The sequence below is a fragment of the Tachypleus tridentatus genome, chromosome 12, assembly GCF_004210375.1.
Source record: "Tachypleus tridentatus isolate NWPU-2018 chromosome 12, ASM421037v1, whole genome shotgun sequence".
Taxonomy (NCBI): domain Eukaryota; kingdom Metazoa; phylum Arthropoda; class Merostomata; order Xiphosura; family Limulidae; genus Tachypleus; species Tachypleus tridentatus.
The window spans coordinates 42,011,518-42,031,471 of NC_134836.1; the positions used below are offsets into that span (position 1 = coordinate 42,011,518).

The 19,954-nt window shown below is 30.7% G+C and overlaps 1 protein-coding gene across 4 annotated transcripts in view; it reads right to left on the reverse strand.

Moving 5' to 3' along the window:
* The window catches only part of csul (protein arginine N-methyltransferase 5), a 34,134-nt gene extending 15,368 nt beyond the window's left edge, over positions 1-18,766 (reverse strand). For 2 of the 4 annotated variants that reach the window (XM_076469072.1, XM_076469070.1), the window contains exons 1-8: positions 18,612-18,766; positions 11,473-11,591; positions 8,109-8,194; positions 6,604-6,735; positions 6,337-6,449; positions 2,490-2,703; positions 1,148-1,231; positions 220-291 (exon numbers count right to left, since the gene is read on the reverse strand). In XM_076469072.1, the coding sequence (XP_076325187.1) occupies positions 220-291; positions 1,148-1,231; positions 2,490-2,703; positions 6,337-6,449; positions 6,604-6,735; positions 8,109-8,194; positions 11,473-11,591; positions 18,612-18,739 (948 nt within the window). In that variant the 5' untranslated portion in view covers positions 18,740-18,766. Of the gene's footprint in view, positions 1-219; positions 292-1,147; positions 1,232-2,489; positions 2,704-6,336; positions 6,462-6,603; positions 6,736-8,108; positions 8,195-11,472; positions 11,592-18,611 lie in introns of all 4 variants that reach the window. The other 2 variants (XM_076469071.1, XM_076469069.1) reach the window with 1 other exon arrangement.
* Between the last annotated feature and the right edge of the window lie 1,188 nt (positions 18,767-19,954).

A 19,954-nucleotide genomic window follows, 5' to 3' on the forward strand; every position in this document is an offset into this window, starting at 1 on the left:
TATGCATTTAATACATTTTTTACACTGAAAAGTGAAATCTTCTGGATGGGGGTGTCATAGGACAACCAGAAATCTTACTACCCTAATCACAAAGAAAAAAACAAACAAACAAACAACTATACATTCATAAACTACCATACACCTTCTAACTGGATCAATTTACTGGATACAACAATCTTTTCTTTGAGAATCAAACATTTTTAAAACTGTAAAACTAACCTGGAGAGGTACTTGCAAGTAGTCTTCATATCCTCGAGCAAACTGTGCTAAAGTGTCATCATTTGGTCGAGACTATAAATGAGGAAAGTGACCCAGTGATAAAAAATCAATATTGTTCTATTTTTCTAAAATTATAAAATTCATCTTTTCAACTGTTAGACCTTATTATAACATATGAAAATGAAAATAATGATATACCATCATAATGTTGAAAAACAAGTATTTTTTTTATCCATCCTTTGATTACAGTGAATATATATACTCACAATAATGTTGTTTCATGACTATCACTTCAAAGTTAAACTCATATATAAGTTAATTTATTTATCTTACTTACAAGTTCCATCAATAATAAAAATAAGAGTTGGTTATAAAATACATCTATAATGTATTTCCCATGCTATTGTGTGATATCCTTGTAACAAGTGGGTTAATGTATGATCTAAGTTTAAATAATAAATAACCCTTCATTTCCCAGTATTTTTTTTTCAAGTTTTAATCATTTTCATAAAAAAATAATAAAAGCACTGAAGCATTAATTAATCCCCACTCTTATGATTAAAAAAACTGAGGCATGCTTCTTTATATTATTTTAAGAAAAACAAAAAAACAGTGATAATATTTCAGTGCAGGTAACAAATTTTAATCTGTCATAATTACTACAAGTACAATGCACTAAATCACTAATGTTATGTTACTTTATTGATAAACTTGTTCATGCCCTTATTATAATTCTGGTATGTTTTTTTATTGTCATTTTTCTAACCTTTGCCTTTATGACAAAAACATTGACTGAAGTCTCAAAAGGAATTAAAGGCTAATGAGCTGGACTTTGCAATAGATCGTACCTTCAGAAGTGTTATTAAAGTAATTTAAAAATTAAAAAAAACAACAAACTTGTAAAATACACAAAACAAACTTATTTTACCATCCAAAGATGATCCATGTACTGTTGGTAGTATCTAATACTTTCATGTCGATTTACACCTTTTATTAAAACTTGTACACCAAGCTGAAAATAAAATAAAAATGTTTATGTTAAGATATGAAAAAGCCTCATTTTTTTTCTTTAAAAAAACCAATCATGAAAAAATAACTATTCATCATTCTCTTAAAAATCTTTTCAATTCATCTCTAAACCACTTATTCTAAGTCCCTGAACAGTGAGCAGGTGCCAGAAATGAAAAGTTAGTGATACTGTTTAGGCTTAATGTTTCATATTTAATGCTTCCAATTCAAAATTACATTGCAAAACTAATTTTAACAGAAATATTAGATAATAAAGATATCTGTGTCAAAACAAATGTTTTGGTTCATACAATTTTTTGATCAAACCTAATTTTTTTTTTTTCAACTAAAGATACAAGTATAGTAGTATGTCAATTTTTGGCAAATGATAGCCAATCAAACAGCTTCAAGCCTAATACTACATACTGTTTTACCACTACAAAGCAATTTACCTCCTTGTGTATTGCAACTTCAATCAATAATATCTATGCATGTATGCCTAATACACTTTACAAATACAGTGATTAAAAGTATGAAAATACATACAAGTAATATATTTTGTAATAGTTAAATGCTTAATAACAACTGGGTAAAATATGTACATAATTCATTAAAACCATTAACATTTCAATTTTCATTATGTGTATTGTTTATTTCTACTTGTTAACAGATTTAACTTTTTATCTTTATTGTTTTGCTTTTCATTCATTATAAGCTTCAAATTTTGATCTTCATTCTTTGTACCCGGTTACTTGTTGAGCTATATTGTCTAATATTCATTCTTGTCAATGTTTTTTCTCTCATTTAATTTCTCAAAAGAAAAGTGTGAGACAAATGTACTGATGTAATATTAAAATTAATTTTATATTATATAATAAATGGAATAGAAAGATATCTAATTACAAGTATTCAATAGTTAATCACTAAATTTCTTTTACAACTCTCAGATGTGAAGAAAACAACAGAATTTTGAAGCATGTTATCACAAGTTTTCAGTTTTTATTGTTTTGCAATATTGATGTTCAGCCAGACTTAAAATCAATCCATTTTTTGGACTCTCAATTACAGTTGTTTAATATCCATATAAAATACTTTTTTTTAAATTCTAGTTACTGATACTTAAATAGTATATACAGAAATAAAATATAAATTATTTTTGTAATTAAAAAAAATCATATCTTTCAAATAAAACAATGTTTACAGTTTCATATAAATTTGTTTAGAAAGATATGAAAATAATTGCAATGAACATACACACTTACTTTAAATACACCTTCAAAAACTTGTTGGTGAGCTCGAGATAAAACCGGATATCCTTTCTTATTTGTCAAAAAAAGTGATGTTGGTACAGTTATACAACGAATTGGTTCACCCATCCAACGGTTAATAATATCTTCTGAGGGAATGTCAGCACTCAGTTCAAGTGCAAGGCCAAATTTCTTATCTGTGTTACACACACCCCGAAAAGTATTCCACCTACAAGTTTCACACATTCTCATTAAAAAAAAAAAAAAAAAAGAACTTGTTTCTTTAACCCTTTCAGCACTGAATAACAACTTTTAATGTTTGGCATGGTGCTGAATATATATGTTTGATACTTCAACTAATTATGGTATCAGTACTAAAAGCATGATATCTCGGCAATAACTCAACAAAAGTCCCTGAAATATTCAGTAATTGTACTCAATACTATATATATTAAATTCAATACATAAGAATAACAGGAATAAAGGAAGGTCGCCTGCCGTGCTGAGCCTTCAAATCGACCACGGTTGCGAACCTCGCCGAAAGGGTTAAAGTGATCAGAAACAAAAATCAAGAATTTAATGGAAAATAACAGATTTTTGTAAAAAAATAAAAATGTCATATAAAGCATGGAAAGAAGTAGGTGCTTGATGTCCTTCTAAAGGTTAATACTTTACAGACTTAGGAGATGTGAGAGATATCCTTTGGTTTAATTCCTTTTCACCTTGGTAACACTTAACAAATTTTATGAAACTTACTATAAATAGTCAGTAGATTTTGCCATTTCCAATATTTTGTCTTAAAATGCTATTTTTAAAACAAGAAAAATACTTTTTTCATCTTACAGTTTCAGTTTGTTTTGGTTGATTAGAAGGTTCCATTTTACATATCCAATGAGATTACACTTCACTGATATTCATTAAACCTTCATATCCAGACTGAAATCTTTTGTGCATATCATGAACTTTTATAGTGCTACATTTAAAAGATATAACTATTATAACTGCACACGAACAAACTTGGCATAAAAATATATTTTATACTTTAAATTTGTATATCATTTAACTTTTAACTTCTTAATTTAAAAAAGAAATATTTGCTGCACGAGCTAGCTTGGCATCTGGACCAGACCTGTGACCTGACCCACGACCACAAAAACCAATATGAAGAAGTTAACTTGTAAATATAAAGTACAATAGTGTAACAACAAAACATGCCTGAAATCTTTAGATGTGGTTGTGAACATGATGGTTTTAAGTATAGGTCCAGGTCAAATAAAAGAATAACTTGTTCAAAAGATATCACATTTGATTTGACATACAAGCTGAATCAGAGATTCATCAATTGATTACTGCATTGATTTGTTTCAATATTTTGTGAAACTAAGAGCACATTACAGCCAAAAGATGCACTTCTGAAGTTGAAGCCAGCACACAGTGTGTAATGAAGCGTAAATACATTAAGGGTGGTATAATTCTCAATATGGTACCAACAAAGTATAATCCATAAAGTTTGTCATATCCTTATCAAAATTCAGTTTTATGTTTGTTTCAAAAGTCAGGATGAGTTTTATTCAATGAGATATATTAAAATCACCCTAAATCACCTGCTTCTAGAATAAACACCCTGTTGACCATCCTTGGCTCAGTATTAAAATATGCTGAGCTGGCTTATGTGGCAGCTGTTAAAAAAAAGTTCAACCCTTATTTCCTGTGATATGCAATGTCTTTGAGCTCCAATTTTTCTTTCCCAAATTTGCAACAAATAAAAGCTGTTACAGTTTTCAACCAATTAGTAACACAAATTGTTTACGACAGACTTGTAACATTTACTAAAAGCTCACAAAATGTCATGAACATAATATATGTAGTAAATTCAGAATTACAGTACACATTATTATGTAATTCTTCAAAGATGTATGACTGGCCAATTTTACAATCCCATTAATAGATATATAACAATTCTTTTGAAGCTCTATTTTGCAGGTGACAATAATCACCACTTTAAAAAGTCACAACACAAACTGACGAACAGCAGTTGGTGACTTAGAACAGTATTCTTGGTTTACCACTTTCTATCTTATAAACAAAATTTGTTTCAAATGATTAATCATTTTTATTTTTGTGCATCTTATTAGAATAAAATACAGATTTGAGTTATTGGACTATTTTGCAACTGACTAAAATAAAAACAACCAAGTTTAAGTGATGTCTTGTCACAGAAAAAAAATTTCTTTATCTTTCAAACAAATACAATTTAAAATAAAAATATTTTCAGGTGAGAAAAAAAGCATAAAAAATATATAAAAAACCACCAACTCAGATTTGTGGTTTACTTCTAAATGTTATAAACTTGTCATTATAATCCTTTTTTTACTTCTATATGAGCTCTGGTTAATTAAAATCACAAAAGCTATAAATTACTGTTCATACAATCTTATTTACTCTATAGTCATGAAAGCATATGTTCAAGGGACAATATTTCCTCAGCAAATATAAATCTATACTTTTAGATGGATAATAAAACTGTTGATTACAGCTGTGTATAAATAAAAATAAGATAAGTTTCTCTGCAAGCTACTCTCTGTAAATATTACAAAATGACAAATTACCAATTCTAAAATAATTTAATTGAAAATTACTACAACAGAGTTGGAATTATCATTTTTATTTAAATTTTGAAACTTAATAGACAGGCGTGCAATCAACATATGAAATGCACTCAAGTGTCGTGAGAATTTTAATCCAATTTTATAAGAGAAGTTTGCCTATACCAGCACAGTCAAACATTGCCAAAAATGTAGAGTGGCACTACAGAAAACATTTTACTCAATTAACAGGAAATTCCCCACAAGTATGTGTGTGACCGAAGGAAACAAATCCCATAATAGAAGGGAATCTGGGAAATATTCTTGTGTGTGTATGTGTGCATGCATGCTTGCATATTTGTTTTCTTACAGCAATATAGCCACATTGGGCTACCTGCTGAGTCCACTGAGGAGAACTGAAACCCAGATTTTAGTGTTATAAATCTGTAGACTTACCACTGTACTAGTGGGAGACTATTCACATGTGCCTCTAAACAAACTGGAAGACAAAGGTAACAAAAGGTTTTCCTTTTATTCAAAAATAGAACAGAACTGAAGAAAAAGAAAGAAAGACAGTTGGTATGTTTCATAAATATTTCATTTATTTGCAACCATGGCATAAAGCCAAATAAAAGAATAATAAATCTGATTAACAAGGTACCACATAAAAGCCATTTGTGAAGCTCAAGCACTACCAAATATATCTGATCATAGTGAAAATACAAAACACCAAATTTACTTGAGAAATTCCGGTGGAACAGTAAACTGAGAACTCCATGCTTCAAAAGGTTTTCCACAGAAGATGTAGAGAGAATAATATTATAGTTTAATTGGCTGTACATTTACATATCAAGGAAAGAAAAGAAATAATAGATTTATTATTGTTTGTTTAAAAGTGTGGGAAGGTCTTATTCTAACAAAGGTTTTATCGATTTCTCTGGATATCAGCCTGTTCTTTAGCCAAGATTCTAAATGATATACACAACAAATTTCATATGGGTAACCTGAAAGTAAATTAAGTTTATACATATAACTTGTATATCTATACAAAATTACGATACTCTGAAACACTAATTTTCTTTCCATGTAAATACATTGAAATGACTGATGCATTCAAATACTAGATACTAAAATTAAACATATTGTTCTATGAAAGAAAAATGTAGTTTGTATTAAAAAAAAAAATTTTTTTTCACTTTTTTTGTTTATGCAACTGAATATAATCCCCCCCCAGTCAAATTTATGCATGAAAATTTCAAAAGAAAATTATTACATACCAGTCCCATGTATCTGTCTGCTTGGCTACTGTACCAGCTTCAGCTGATTCTGGTTTGTTGATGTACACTTCTGACAAATCTTCAGCAGCTTGCATAGGTACCTCGACCCAAACCTGGAACATACCCTGTAAGTTTTCATCAACTTAAAATACTGTATACAAAGCAGATATTTTATGTTTTGTTTCATAGGCAACATGGACATTTGTATGCAATTATAAACAAGATATCTTATCATTAAAAGAAAAAACAAAAGTATAAATTATTAACCTGATATGATTCTGATGCCAGGATATGACTGTAAATACATCTTGCAAGGTTGATACAATCTTCACTTTTAAGAGAAACAAGTATGGCTGGCAGGCTTAAGTGAGCAGCATAGCTGAGTTCTTGTTGAAGAGCCTTAAAGTTTTATTGAAAACAATTAAAAAAGCAAGTACAATTATATGTATAAAAACAATACTTCTATCAACCTAATCAAAATGGCAACATGGCTCTTTTATAAGCCAAAGATGTATCTAACACAAACTTTACTATAACAGTTGTGCATACAAACACATTTTCATAATACACTAATTATACAATATTAAATTCTACATTCAAACTTTAAATTTAAAATTACAGAAAAATATCATTCAGAACTTACATTTCTATCATTTAGGATACAAAATATTTTAGGTATATTTATGTAGCACCAGAGAAATGACAGCTTTCTTAACTCCATGAGACCTGGTTACTTCATTTTGAAGTTTTGTTTCAAAAATAAAACTACTAGATAAAATAGTTTGAAATAAATATAACATGAAATTTCCTAAAAGCATCCAGTTTCAGAAAAAAATATTGATATGTGGTTTTCATGAATTATCAGCAGTGAAATCTTTGGAAAATTACATTAGAAAATGTTTTAAAGAAAAAATATTTTTTACAGATTTGAACTTAGTATCTTAATCTATAGATATTTAATAATGTTTTAACACTGCATATTTACTTCTTAAATATTGGACACTGAATTTAAAATTTTCTAACCAGTTGTTCCACAAAAGTATTTGAATTAAGAGTAAAATCCAATGCTTAAAATAAACATTTAAATGTTGATGTATCAGTTTTAAGATACTAAAAAAAGCCACATAAGCACAAGAGTTCTTCTCAAATACATTTATTTCAAACCAACTGGAGTAAATTATACTTTATATACCACTTCAAGACACACAAAAAAGGTGCACACACACACAACATGGTTAATTTATCATATGTTTGCTAAACATGAGATACAGGTTGTTACCTCAGATTGAATAAGAAACAATGATAGATTAAAATATTTAAAACTAATTTGTTTACGAGCAGGGGCATTAATTAATAGACAAAAATGTTCGAAATAGCTAAAATATTGGTCATGAATGTTATATTTTGTCATAATTGTGTGTGAAAAAGTTTTAAAAGTTTCTGAAACCACTGTTTAAATTTTGAGATTGTTTATTTTCAGCCTAAAACACATTCTGAAAATCTTTGTTAAATATATAAATTAATAATTTAACACGTTATTGTAGTATGTAAGAAAAAACACTAAAAAGAACTTTGAATAATGCTATCATTTTATTAATTAAGTGATGCAATTTTGCTCTCAAGTCTATATCTAAGAGGGTTAAGAGGTCATGTCATTCTGTTCACAAATGTTTTTATGAAATGATGATTATTTGGGAGGAGAAATACTTTTAATTTTTTTCAAGTAGTTTAATACTGATTATTTTGGAACTTAAGTTCAATTACCACCTTACCTGTTCTGAATTTTTTCGAATATGAGTTATCGGAGAATCCAAATTTAACCATGTTGACAACTTGCCAACTATTAAAGAACTCCAATCTGAAATAAGAAAATTACTTGTGCAAACTAACAGAAATTGAATTATATCCAGCCTTTCAGTAATAAATTATAATGATATACACACATAATAAAGCTGAAATGAAGACCAGAAAATGTAATCAGAGATATGTGTATTCAAATACTTCTTTGGCATCTTGAATATTGATTGAGAAATTAAAGTTTCTGAAGTTTAAGATAAACCATTAAAATATAAATAGTGAAAACAGTTTTAATATATAAAATATTCTTAAAAAGTCACTGTTTTTTAGTCTCATGAATGTGAAAAATAATACAAGCTTGAGCCAGTGTTAACACTCTTCTAGTTTACCTTGAGACAACACCAACCATACGACAAAAATTTCTTATACAAAGGTGAGAAAAAGAAATAACTTACCAATCTCAAGGATGTTTACTGAATTGCAGGATGGCAAATGGGGTTGAAAGGAGTGGAAATCTTCAGGAGACAATGTATTCAAGTGATAAGGATAATGATATGTAAGAATATGGCCACATGCCAACCTTGAAGATTTCATCTAAGTGCAAGCCAAAATGATTAGCAAAAGGATAAAAAGGAGGTGATGAAATTTGAAAGAGCCTGCAAGCATTGCCATCCAGAGAGGAGTCACCAACTGGAAGAGCTAACAGACCCAACCAGCAAGGGCAGAAGGTGAGAGGTACCAGGGTGGAAACAGACAACAATGGAGACCCGTAAAGTGAAGTTAATGTCAAACATCAAACTAGACACAGGAGCCAATTAGTATCAGAATGGGTATAGAGGAGAGAGATGGAAGGAAGGTAGGAGAGAAAGAACAATATCAAATCTAAGAGAACAAAGGTAGAGAACTAGAAAGTGCAGTGGAATGAGTCCATGAAGCAATAGCATAGATATCTAAATAACAATAACCACTGGTGAAAAGGATAAATAATTCATATTAAAAAAAGGATAATGAGAAAGCAACTCCAAATTAAGGCTTGAATTAAGCATGGGAATTGGAAAGAGGAACAGCAAAGAATGAAAGGTTGGTACAAAATGGAGAGAATAAAGGAGAGCAAAAACTGTGGTAACTGGAAAGGTAAAATGCCTGATAATCATAGATGATGAAGACTAACAAATTATGGTTGAACAACCATGTGAAATGGTAAGAAAATGAGTCACATAGAATAGCCAAGAGGTAATGGCAGATGGACAAATAACAAGAAATGATATGGAAACAAAATTGAAAAAAAAAACAGGAATGGAAGAACAAAAACGCTACATGTTCAGAGTCCAGCCCCGAGGGTGACAGATCAGCTAAGTCCTATATGCAGAGATAAAGGGCTGATACCCTTGGATTACATATCCCTAAAACATTATATTAGGTCATCCCATAAGTAATGTCTGAAAATTTAATACAAGAAGTTTGTGTCACTGTAGAAGGCTTTAATGACTAAAATATGTTGTCAGATGTGTATAAAAATCTTCAGACAAATAAAAGAAACTAACCCAACTCCACTTCTTCAGATAATTAATCAAATAAACCCTTATGAAGATGGATGTGTCTGAGGAGCACATTAAGCATATAATGCTTTATGTGTTTAAAAAAGGCAATGGTGCAGCAGAAACTACACAAAAAATTTGAGATGTTTATGGTGCGGAATCTCTATGAAAGAAAATGTCAAAGGTTTCAGAAGTTAAGATCAGGTGACCACAGCTTAAGTGATGTGCCATATTCAAGTCATCCCGTTGAGTTTAATGATGACATGCTGCTAGCTGCACTTGATGAAAATTGTGCTGTAACAGTTGAAGAACGAGCACAGAAGCTTAATTTAACCCATTCAAAACTTAACTGTCATCTGCAACAGCTTGGAAAGGTGTCAAAACTTGGAAAATGGACCCTCCATGATTTGACAGAAGTGAACCTTTGGACATTTGCACTTCTCTGCACTCTCATGAACACAACTCACTTTTTGGACAGGTTAGTGACTGGAGATGAAAAATGGATATTTTGTAAAAATGTTAAGCACCACAAACAATGGCTCAGTGCGGGTAAACTGGCTAAAGCACAATCCAAAATGGACCTCCACCCTAGGAAAGTCTTGTTAAGCATTTGGTAGAATATTGTTGATGTGATCCACTTTGAGTTACTGTCACTCAGTGTTATGATTACATCAGGCTTCTATTGTCAACAGAGCAATTGAATGTTGCACTGAAAGGAAAAGAGTCCTGCTTTGATCAATCGTAAAGGTGTTGTACTACACCAGGATAATGCACTGCCCCATCCAGCAAGAATCACATCTGCAAAGATTGAAGAGCTAGACTAGGAAAAATTTCCATTTCCTCCTTATTCTCCAGAACTTGCCTCATCTGATTATCATTTATTAAAAAGTTTGCAGAACCATCTTGATAGAAAAGTGCTTGAAACACATGAAGATGTCAAAACTACCCTCTCTAGATTCTTTTCCTCTAATTTTATACAAGTGGCATTCAGAAAATTGTGAATCGTTGGCAGGAAGTAATTAATAATAATGGAACATACATTATTGTCTAAATAACATTAAAAGCATTTGAAATCCTTTCTCTTTTTCTGAACCTAAAATTGGACATTACTTAAGGAATGACCTGATAAATAGCATTTCCTTCTATGCATTGGAACAGAATATTATAGTGAAGCATTTATTCTATTGTACTTAGTGTACAAAATGTAAGATAAGTTTCACATTAAAAACATATGCTGACAGCTATATTCTTACTTTAAATAACTAATAATGTTCTATTAAAAAATTAGCACTTTTAAATGTCAACATGTTTAGAATTGTAAGTGTTCAATATCAAAAACTTTTTTTTGCAAAATCAGCTATAGTTCTTTAATTGACTGTAACAGGGGATTTCTTGCAATGCAAGTTTACTGTAAGTTATGAGTATCAGACATTCATGTAAACAGCATGATTTTTTCATTTTTAAACTATGTGATTGTTTTATCTGATTTATATGAACTAAGTTCAAAATAAGGGTTTTTAATCACATATAAGAGTTGTGTATATATAATTAGCACACCATGCAAAACAGTACCACTGAAGGATTAAAGATTCCTTCAGCTGCATATTCTAACCCTTGACACTAAAAAATTACCTTTCATTACAGCTCTAAAGTTGATATAAAAATAACTAATTTTAAATTATAAACAATAACTTAGCACATTAACAATTTGACTTGTTCTTTTGCTATTATGTACAATTTGCATACAAAAAAGCAACTGCACTGTATTCTTGAAGTCATAAATTACCATGATAAAACTAACCTTGACTAGTTAAAAGGAGATCTGATCGAGTAAATGCTCCTGATCGATTTTTGGACTTTCCAAGAATGAACTCTCTCTGAAAGCGAGGATGAACAATTGGGGCAGTTATAAACTGGTACCTAATGAAAAAAAAACTTTCAATTGTAACATACAAATAGCTTGATATATTTTTAAGTGGTACATAAGCATAAAAACAATCACTAACCTTACATTAAATTAACTTTTTATATGAAAATTAGGTGGTGTATCCAGTCATCATTGTGATTATTCATACCATTAATAACATTAAATACTCCGTGATGATGAGAAGACCCACGAGTAGAGAAAAATATACATGTAAAAACAGTTGGTATGGGTAGAGAAAAACTCTATGTAGAGGAGTGAAAATCATTATTTTGCTCCTCTAAATAGTTTTTCTCTACCCATACCAGCTGTTTTTACATAAACATTAAATACTGTTTAGGAAATACAAGGGACCTACTGGCCTATCTTTGCTGTCTCATCTTCTATATTAAAACTAAATAAAAATCTCAAAAGACAACCCTTATCATTCACAGTTATCAAGGTTTCCAACACACTAAAGTTATTACCTCCCCAACATATGACAGCCTGTTTCAAGCACCAACCACCCTGTTAGAAAAATAAAATTGTCTTAGCTCAAGATGACTCTTATCCTGCCAGAATTCATATCTATGTACCCTAATTTTACAATCCTCATCATTAAGTGTGAAAATAGCTGCATTAACACTACCAGTTCCTTTAATCTCAAATGCTCGAATCACATCTCTAAATCTATTTTGTTTAAAGAGAAACAATTTCAGAGACCTAACCTCTCCATCCCAAGCAACATTTTAGTAACTCTCCTTTGAATTCTTTCCAATAATTCAATTTCATTCCTGAGATAAAAAGCCCAAGACTGAACACAATACTACAAATGTGGCCTAATCATTGATCTGTGTAGCTCAGAAGACTGGTCAACCACTACACTAAGATCCCTTTCTTTCATAACACTTCTGAGAATATTGCACTCCAAATTATAATACCCCCTTGCATTATATTGCATTTATTATAATTACAAACCACCTCACAAAATGATCTAAATCCTTTTACAAAGTAACAGGATTATCTTCACAGCTAATAACACCTAAACATTTAACATTACCAGCAAAATTAAAGATTGAAAATTAGCTAATGGCATCTCTCTTCTCAATGGAGGTGTTCAAAATTGTCCTAGTAATTATTGACCTATATAAGGTTTTATCCACAACTGATGTAAGACTTACAGGTTATAACAACTAGGATAATTTTTATCACCTCCCTCAAAATGAGAAGTGTCATTATCCTTTGGGTACCTGCCCACCATTGGACTTAAGAAATGTAACAAGCAGTTTGGATGTCCAATCTTTAACTTTCTTAACTGCCCTTGTGAGAATATTATGTGGCTCACGAGCCTTGCTGTTATTTGAACTTCACAATTTTTTTCTTAAAGAAAAAATTAATGTGATCATATTGTTCAAACTTGCTTTCATCTAACAACTATTCAAATGAGGAATACTGCTGAAATCTTTATTAGTAAAAATAGAAGTGAAAGCAGAATTTAATAACACAGCTACATCATAATCATAAGATATTAGCCTTCATTTTCCCATCCCTCAAAAGGTCTTTCTCACATTCTAGCATTTTGTTTACCCTTAATGTATTTAAAGAAATCTTTTCTGTTAAATTTTATTTTTACCTTTTCAGCAAACATTTTTACATGCTAATTCCTTGTTTGACCAACTTTCTGGATTTTCTATAATCTTTAAAGTCTCCAATTATACCAGTCAATTTACTTTTTTAAATTTGTGATGTTTTTCTTTCATTTTATCCTTGATTTCCTTTATAAGTAAAGCTGTTTTTCACTTGCAGCTACCCTTTTCTTTCTACAAGGAATATGTACATCTTGAATAAAAAAAAATTGTAAAGATTTTCCATATTTGATCATCACTTCCATATAACTCAGCCACCCAGTTCAAAACAGATAATTCTTTTTGCAACCCTTTGAAAATTATTTTTTGAAATTTGTAATAAAAATATTTTTCCTAATTGCCATATGTAGTAAAACATCAAACTTAATACAGCATGATGTTCCCCTATTTCCACCTCTGAACCATTTCTATATTAGAATCTATAATAACAGTTTCTAGTAGGTTTCTGGACCAGCTGGTGAAGATCAATTTGAACAGTTTCCCAAACTCTTTCTTCCTCACAGCATGACCACCATTTCCTAATCTATGTTCCTGAAGTAACAATTAACCACAATTTTTACCTCAAGAACAGCTGAAACCTTAATCTCACTTTTTTCTCATTAATTTCATCAGTATCCTCTGGTAATCTGTAATAAATTTGCAACAAATGTCTTTTCCCTTATATCAGCTAATAGAAACCCAAACATATTCAGTCTTTTTGCCATTATCGAAATTGAAACTCACACTTGCTTATAAAGCTACTTCTCCCACTCTCTTTAGTTCTGTATCCCTATAAAGAAATCTATAACCTTGTATTTCAAAGAAATTTCTGTCATCAAAATCATCTACATTTAATCATGCCATTGATATAAATAAAAAAAAAGTAAATGTCCTAACACTTGACTCCGAGGTATCCAACTCATGACAATTTAGTTTGACTGAGCTTCATTCATAGCAACCCTCTGCTTTCTTCCATCCAACCAATATTCTATCTAATGAGTCAACCTCTATTTTACACCTACAAAGGTAATTTAACAAGCCTTTTGTGACACTTTATCAAATGCTTTCTGATAATCTGCATTCCATCCATCCATATCTGTATCATTATCTACATAAGCATTAACCTCTTTGAAGAATGTCAAAAATTTAATAAAGCAAGATTTTCTCCTAGTGAAATCACACTATCCCATCCAATACTCAACATATTTCAAAACCCTTGGATAAATATTATCTAAATATATAAAATCACACTATCCCATCCAATCCTCAACATATTTCAAAACCCTTGGATAAATATTATCTAAATATATAAAATCACACTATCCCATCCAATCCTCAACCTATTTCAAAACCCTTGGATAAATATTATCTAAATATATAAAATCACACTATCCCATCCAATCCTCAACATATTTCAAAACCCTTGGATAAATATTATCTAAATATATAAAATCACACTATCCCATCCAATCCTCAACATATTTCAAAACCCTTGGATAAATATTATCTAGCCCAGGTGCTTTATTGTTCTTTAAACTTCTCAACTATTTTTTTTTTAATCTCAGAATTACTGCACTTCATTTTACTCAACCTTGTTTCCATCTGGCACTAACAAAAAATACCAAAGAGATTCAACCTCATTATTATTAGCATATGACATCTCCAGTTTCAATAGGCTACAACTCAAACTTTCCTCCTTTCTTCAATTACCCTGTCCTCATTAAATATCCTATATACCCATATTTCAAAGAAAATAATTTGTTCACAACTGTCAAAATTAAGCCAGGTTTCAGTAACCTGTGTAATAGTTCTCCTATGAACTCTTTCAAATTAGTATTTGTATTTGCTTAGACAAGATGAAACATGTACACATTTTAAGTGAGGACTAACTAGCAATTTGTAGAGATAATTACCTCTTTTGATTTGCAATTAGTGTCTTTACATATATACTAAAATTATATTTGTTGTCTTAGCAGCAGCACAGCACTGCTTCAAAAACGTAAGTGATATTTCTACCATTGTATCAATTTTTTTTTTTCAGTCACTGTTGAGATGGTTGCCATACAGATAACTAGGCTAAGTGTGCATTCCAAAGTTACTTACTCTAATTAATAACAATTTGCTAACTACTTGACAAACCAAATCATAGATTCAAATCATTTTGTTGAACCCTACTACAGCTAGAAACAGAGTTTAACCTGTTCAGTGCCGTAGACAAGATAACTCGTCCAAGCCGATCGGTAACAGTGTCACAAACGAGTTAATTTGTTCTCAATAATACCTAACTTCAATGCTAGATGTCAGTACCATACATGTATTTGACCTACTTACAAGTTGTTTCACTTCAATCCAAATGGCATCATGAAAAAAGTTACAAAATGAAGAAGCATTAGAATTATATTGTAGCAGCTGAAACACTTGGCAGTCAACAGGTTAATATCACCAACAAACTACTAATTTACTAAAACTCCTATTAATGTCTTGAATGATTATTACTATAAAAGAGTAACAGAATACCCAAAATAATGGGTATGTAAGACAAACATACATGCATACAGGCCTTTACAATCAGAAAAATCTTCAGGCACAGACCCTTAAACTTTGAATTCTACTTGCTGCTAATTTCTGGGTGTTGATGGCATGGACCTCTGCTCCATATTGAATAAAAGGAGCTTTATTTCAACTTAATATTTGAAATATGTATTATAAAATCTGCACACAAATTAATAAATAAAATACTGACTTTTCAAATCTTTTATTAACCACTCTGTACATTAATGCTGGAGTTTTGAAAACCAAGTACACTGAGATTAAAATAGCTTCTTTAATAGAAAACAGTAGTAGTAGTACCACTATAGATGTCACCATATGCAATGTGCTGTATTTATCTATTTTTTGGCTAAAATAATATATTATAAATTTCTACCCAAATTTAGAAGAGGGAGAGATTGCATGCTGAAGCTGAAAAGTTAACTTTTCCCCCAAAGAGAAACAGAATATTAATAATCATGATATTTTGTGTAAAATTAACATTTTTCTATACTGGAAATGTATTTCTAATGAATATTTAGATCTTTTAACATAATACATAGCTTTTTTTTTTATTTTGTTCTGCACTCTATATATGCAAATTTTGTTCACCACTAGCCTCAATACTCCCACCTACATGCAGGTATTTAACGTGTCATAGTTACAGTGTAGCATGCAATAGCTTTCCACCATCAGGAGTGAAACATCTTTCTAGCACATCTGATTCCCTCTATACTTTGGAGTCCTATGATCATTTTTAGATTAAGCACAAAGATGCACTGGTATTGGGAAGAGAGGTATCCATTGGGAATTCAATTTGAGTGTGGGAAAATGTTTACTTCCAATATTATACATTTCCTCTTATTACAATAGTTAGAATCCTCCACATTAAAACAATAGAGGGACCATTGAATAAATTACTTGGGTAAACCTTTCTGGAAGCCACTCAAGGAGAAACTAGGGTATTATATCCTAATTATAATGTCAATTGTGGGAGACTGAACCCATCTGTAACAAGATATACTTTACATTTGTTGGATAGATATGTGTCATTAACTTGGGTATAAAGGATGCACATTAAATTTGTAATTACACATATCAACTAGTGTAAAGTTGCTAAGACATATCCAGACCTTATCTGGTGGGTTAACTCCAGTCCAAAACCAGCTGCTTCAGTTCTCAACCAAAACTTTGCTATCAGTATTCTTTTATAGTTCAAACCCCATTTTAACATACTGCTAGTCATTAAATCCTTTAAAAAATCAAGATTGTTTGACTAATAAATATATGGTAACTTCTCTGTAATAATTATAAAAAATATTTTGCCAATGGTACCAAAAACAGGTAAGAAATGAATATCCTTACAAAATGTTGGAGGTTATTGAACATTACGAGGCTTTTGTACACAAAATATCTGGTTGTCGGATTAAGTATTAAGATTTTTTAATTAAAGATTTTCTTGAAAAATTTTTCTTTCAAAATGTTTGCTATCCAACATACAGAGCAATTTTAATTTCAGATTTAAAATATTATGTATCAGAAATTTTCAAATTTCACACATTTCATCTTTATAACCTCAATATAATTATCAAATATTTTTAACCCTTAAACAGCAGCTATCATCACTTGATACTGCTACCTACAACATTCTCATTGTTTAAGGGTTAAGGAAGAAACCTTTAAATTTATCTATTATTTTCACTGGTGAATTGGAATCTCTGTACTTGTTTATTAGATTTGTCTGATCTCATAACCACCATAAAAAAATTGAAAATAAACAATTTTTCTTTTTCTAAAAGGGCTTCAAATTATAATCAAAAACACAGATTTCTAAAATAGCTTAAATGTCATAATGTTATACATTTATTTACTACACTGACCTTTAAGCCATTGCTGGTTAACATCACAGAAATTATAATGATGCAGTATATGTGCACTCATGATACCATATCCAAGAATATAAAACTGACCTGTCTTGGCTGTGTTTTACTGGACTGGTAACTTGTTAATCTTTTTTCTCATTAATATTTACTTTTATATTAAGAAATTAAGTGATGCACAGTATAAACATTTGAATTATAATCTACAGTTTAATAAATTGTTTATCAAGTATTAAAATATCCAAACTTTTTTTTTTATCTATAAACTGCTGAAGACAACAAAATGTCCTAAGCATTCTTATGCAGATTTAGACACATTGTTGAATGGTCACTTTCAAACACCTTGGTTAAACAGTAAAACAGTTCATGCAAACATTTAAAATAGGCTAATACAGTGGTCTAAATACATAGTATTAGATTTCAGGCTGGATTTAGCAATAAGGCTAATCTTAGAGTTATTGTCATGGAATTGGATTATTTTTCCTTAGTGAAGTTCAGAGGTACACACTGATTTATTAAAGTGTTGGAAAGATAACTGAAGAGATTCAATACAATCAGAGAATTTAATCAGTTGTGGCTCACTTACAATGTGCAATATCCATGTACATCTGATTGTTGCTTCCTGTTTAAATAATACTACTAATGCCTTTTCAAAATTACAATATTCACAATGTAGAATTAGGCCAAACATTGAACAGGCAGAGTCAGACTTTGTATTATATATATATATTTATTTAATAAAGGCTTATTAAAAATTAAGAAATATGGCCCATAAGATAACATATTTATTTATAAAGTCAAAGCATAATCAAATTTCATATTATTACACTACTGCGTGATTTTTATTGTACTTTTGTAATCCCCTATGCACATTAATATTTACTGTTAAAAGTAGAAGCGAAAAAAATAAATAATGAATCTTATTTTACCCACAAATACAGTTATGGAGTGTATCATAGAGTGATCATACACAGATCGAAATATCTTTAAAACATATTCTTACCCGGAATTGGAGGCGAAAGACAAACAATTGCTGATATCAGGCACACAATGAAGATCTAAACCACATGAAACATGATGCCGAGAAGCCGCCATTTTCTTGAAAAAGGTTGTGTCAAATGGTGAAATCATCACGAAAGAAAAGGCGATCACTTTGTACCCTTACGATGATCATATAAACGATTTCATCACCTAATTACTACATTGTATTCATTATTTTATGTAGTTGCTAATGTAATATTTAAACTACTACCGCAATGTAAATATTTTAAAATAAATTTTGATCCACGTTTTACTTTTTCGAAGACCTATTTGTGTAAATTAGATCATGGGGAAAATATTATATAATTTTCATTGAATACATATATACACTCTTGTGCAAATCAATTGAAACAAGACGAAAATTATGATTTTTTCTTTTCTTTACGTTTTATTTTTGAGAATCCAAAAATTACTCACAAATTAATACATGGTATGACCGCCTTTAATTTTCAGAAGATCATTAATCCGCTTTGGCATCGAGTCCACGAGTTGACTGCAATCTTTACTAATTTTTGGATTGCGGTAACACACCTCAATTATGGCCTCAATTAGCTTATCTTTCGTGGTACAGTTTTTCCCCCGAAATTTTCTTTACAAATTGCCCAAAGATTTTCAATAGGATTTAAGTCCGGAGAGTTTCCAGGCCAGTCCAGTACCTTTATTCGCGTTATAGTCATAAAATTCTTCACAAGTTTCGATGTGTGGGTGAGCCAGATCTTGCTGAAAAATGCCAGATCCATCTGGATATCTCTTTTTAAATTCTGGAACGACTCTTCTCTACAAAACTTCGATGTACTGTGGTCCTCGCATCATACCTTTTCCGATATGTAAGCCTCCGACGCCATAGTAGCTGGAAAAGTCCCAAAACATCTCCTTCAAGGGATGTTTTACGAACTGATTGATGTGAGATTCTCAAAGTTTCTCACCTGGAGGTCTGCGAACATGCAGACTTCTTTGGCCCTGTACGAAGAAATGAGTCTCATCACTGAATAACACCTTCCTCCATTGTTCTTTCGTCCAGTTCTTGTATTTCAGACTCCATTGATACCGTTTTTTATTCATTGAGTTGGTAAGAAGTTGTTTTATGACTGGTCTGCTTGCACTTCTAACGCAATTTCGAATGACGTCATATATCCCAAAAATAGATCGACCGTACTGCAAAACACAGCTAATGACGCCGTCTGTGTTAAAAAATGACTATTAAAGGAAATCAGCGGGTCCAGCGAGTCTACACCAGCCGCCATGCTAAAAATATTGTAAAATGACCATTTGTTTCAATTAATTTGCACAAGAGTGTATATATTA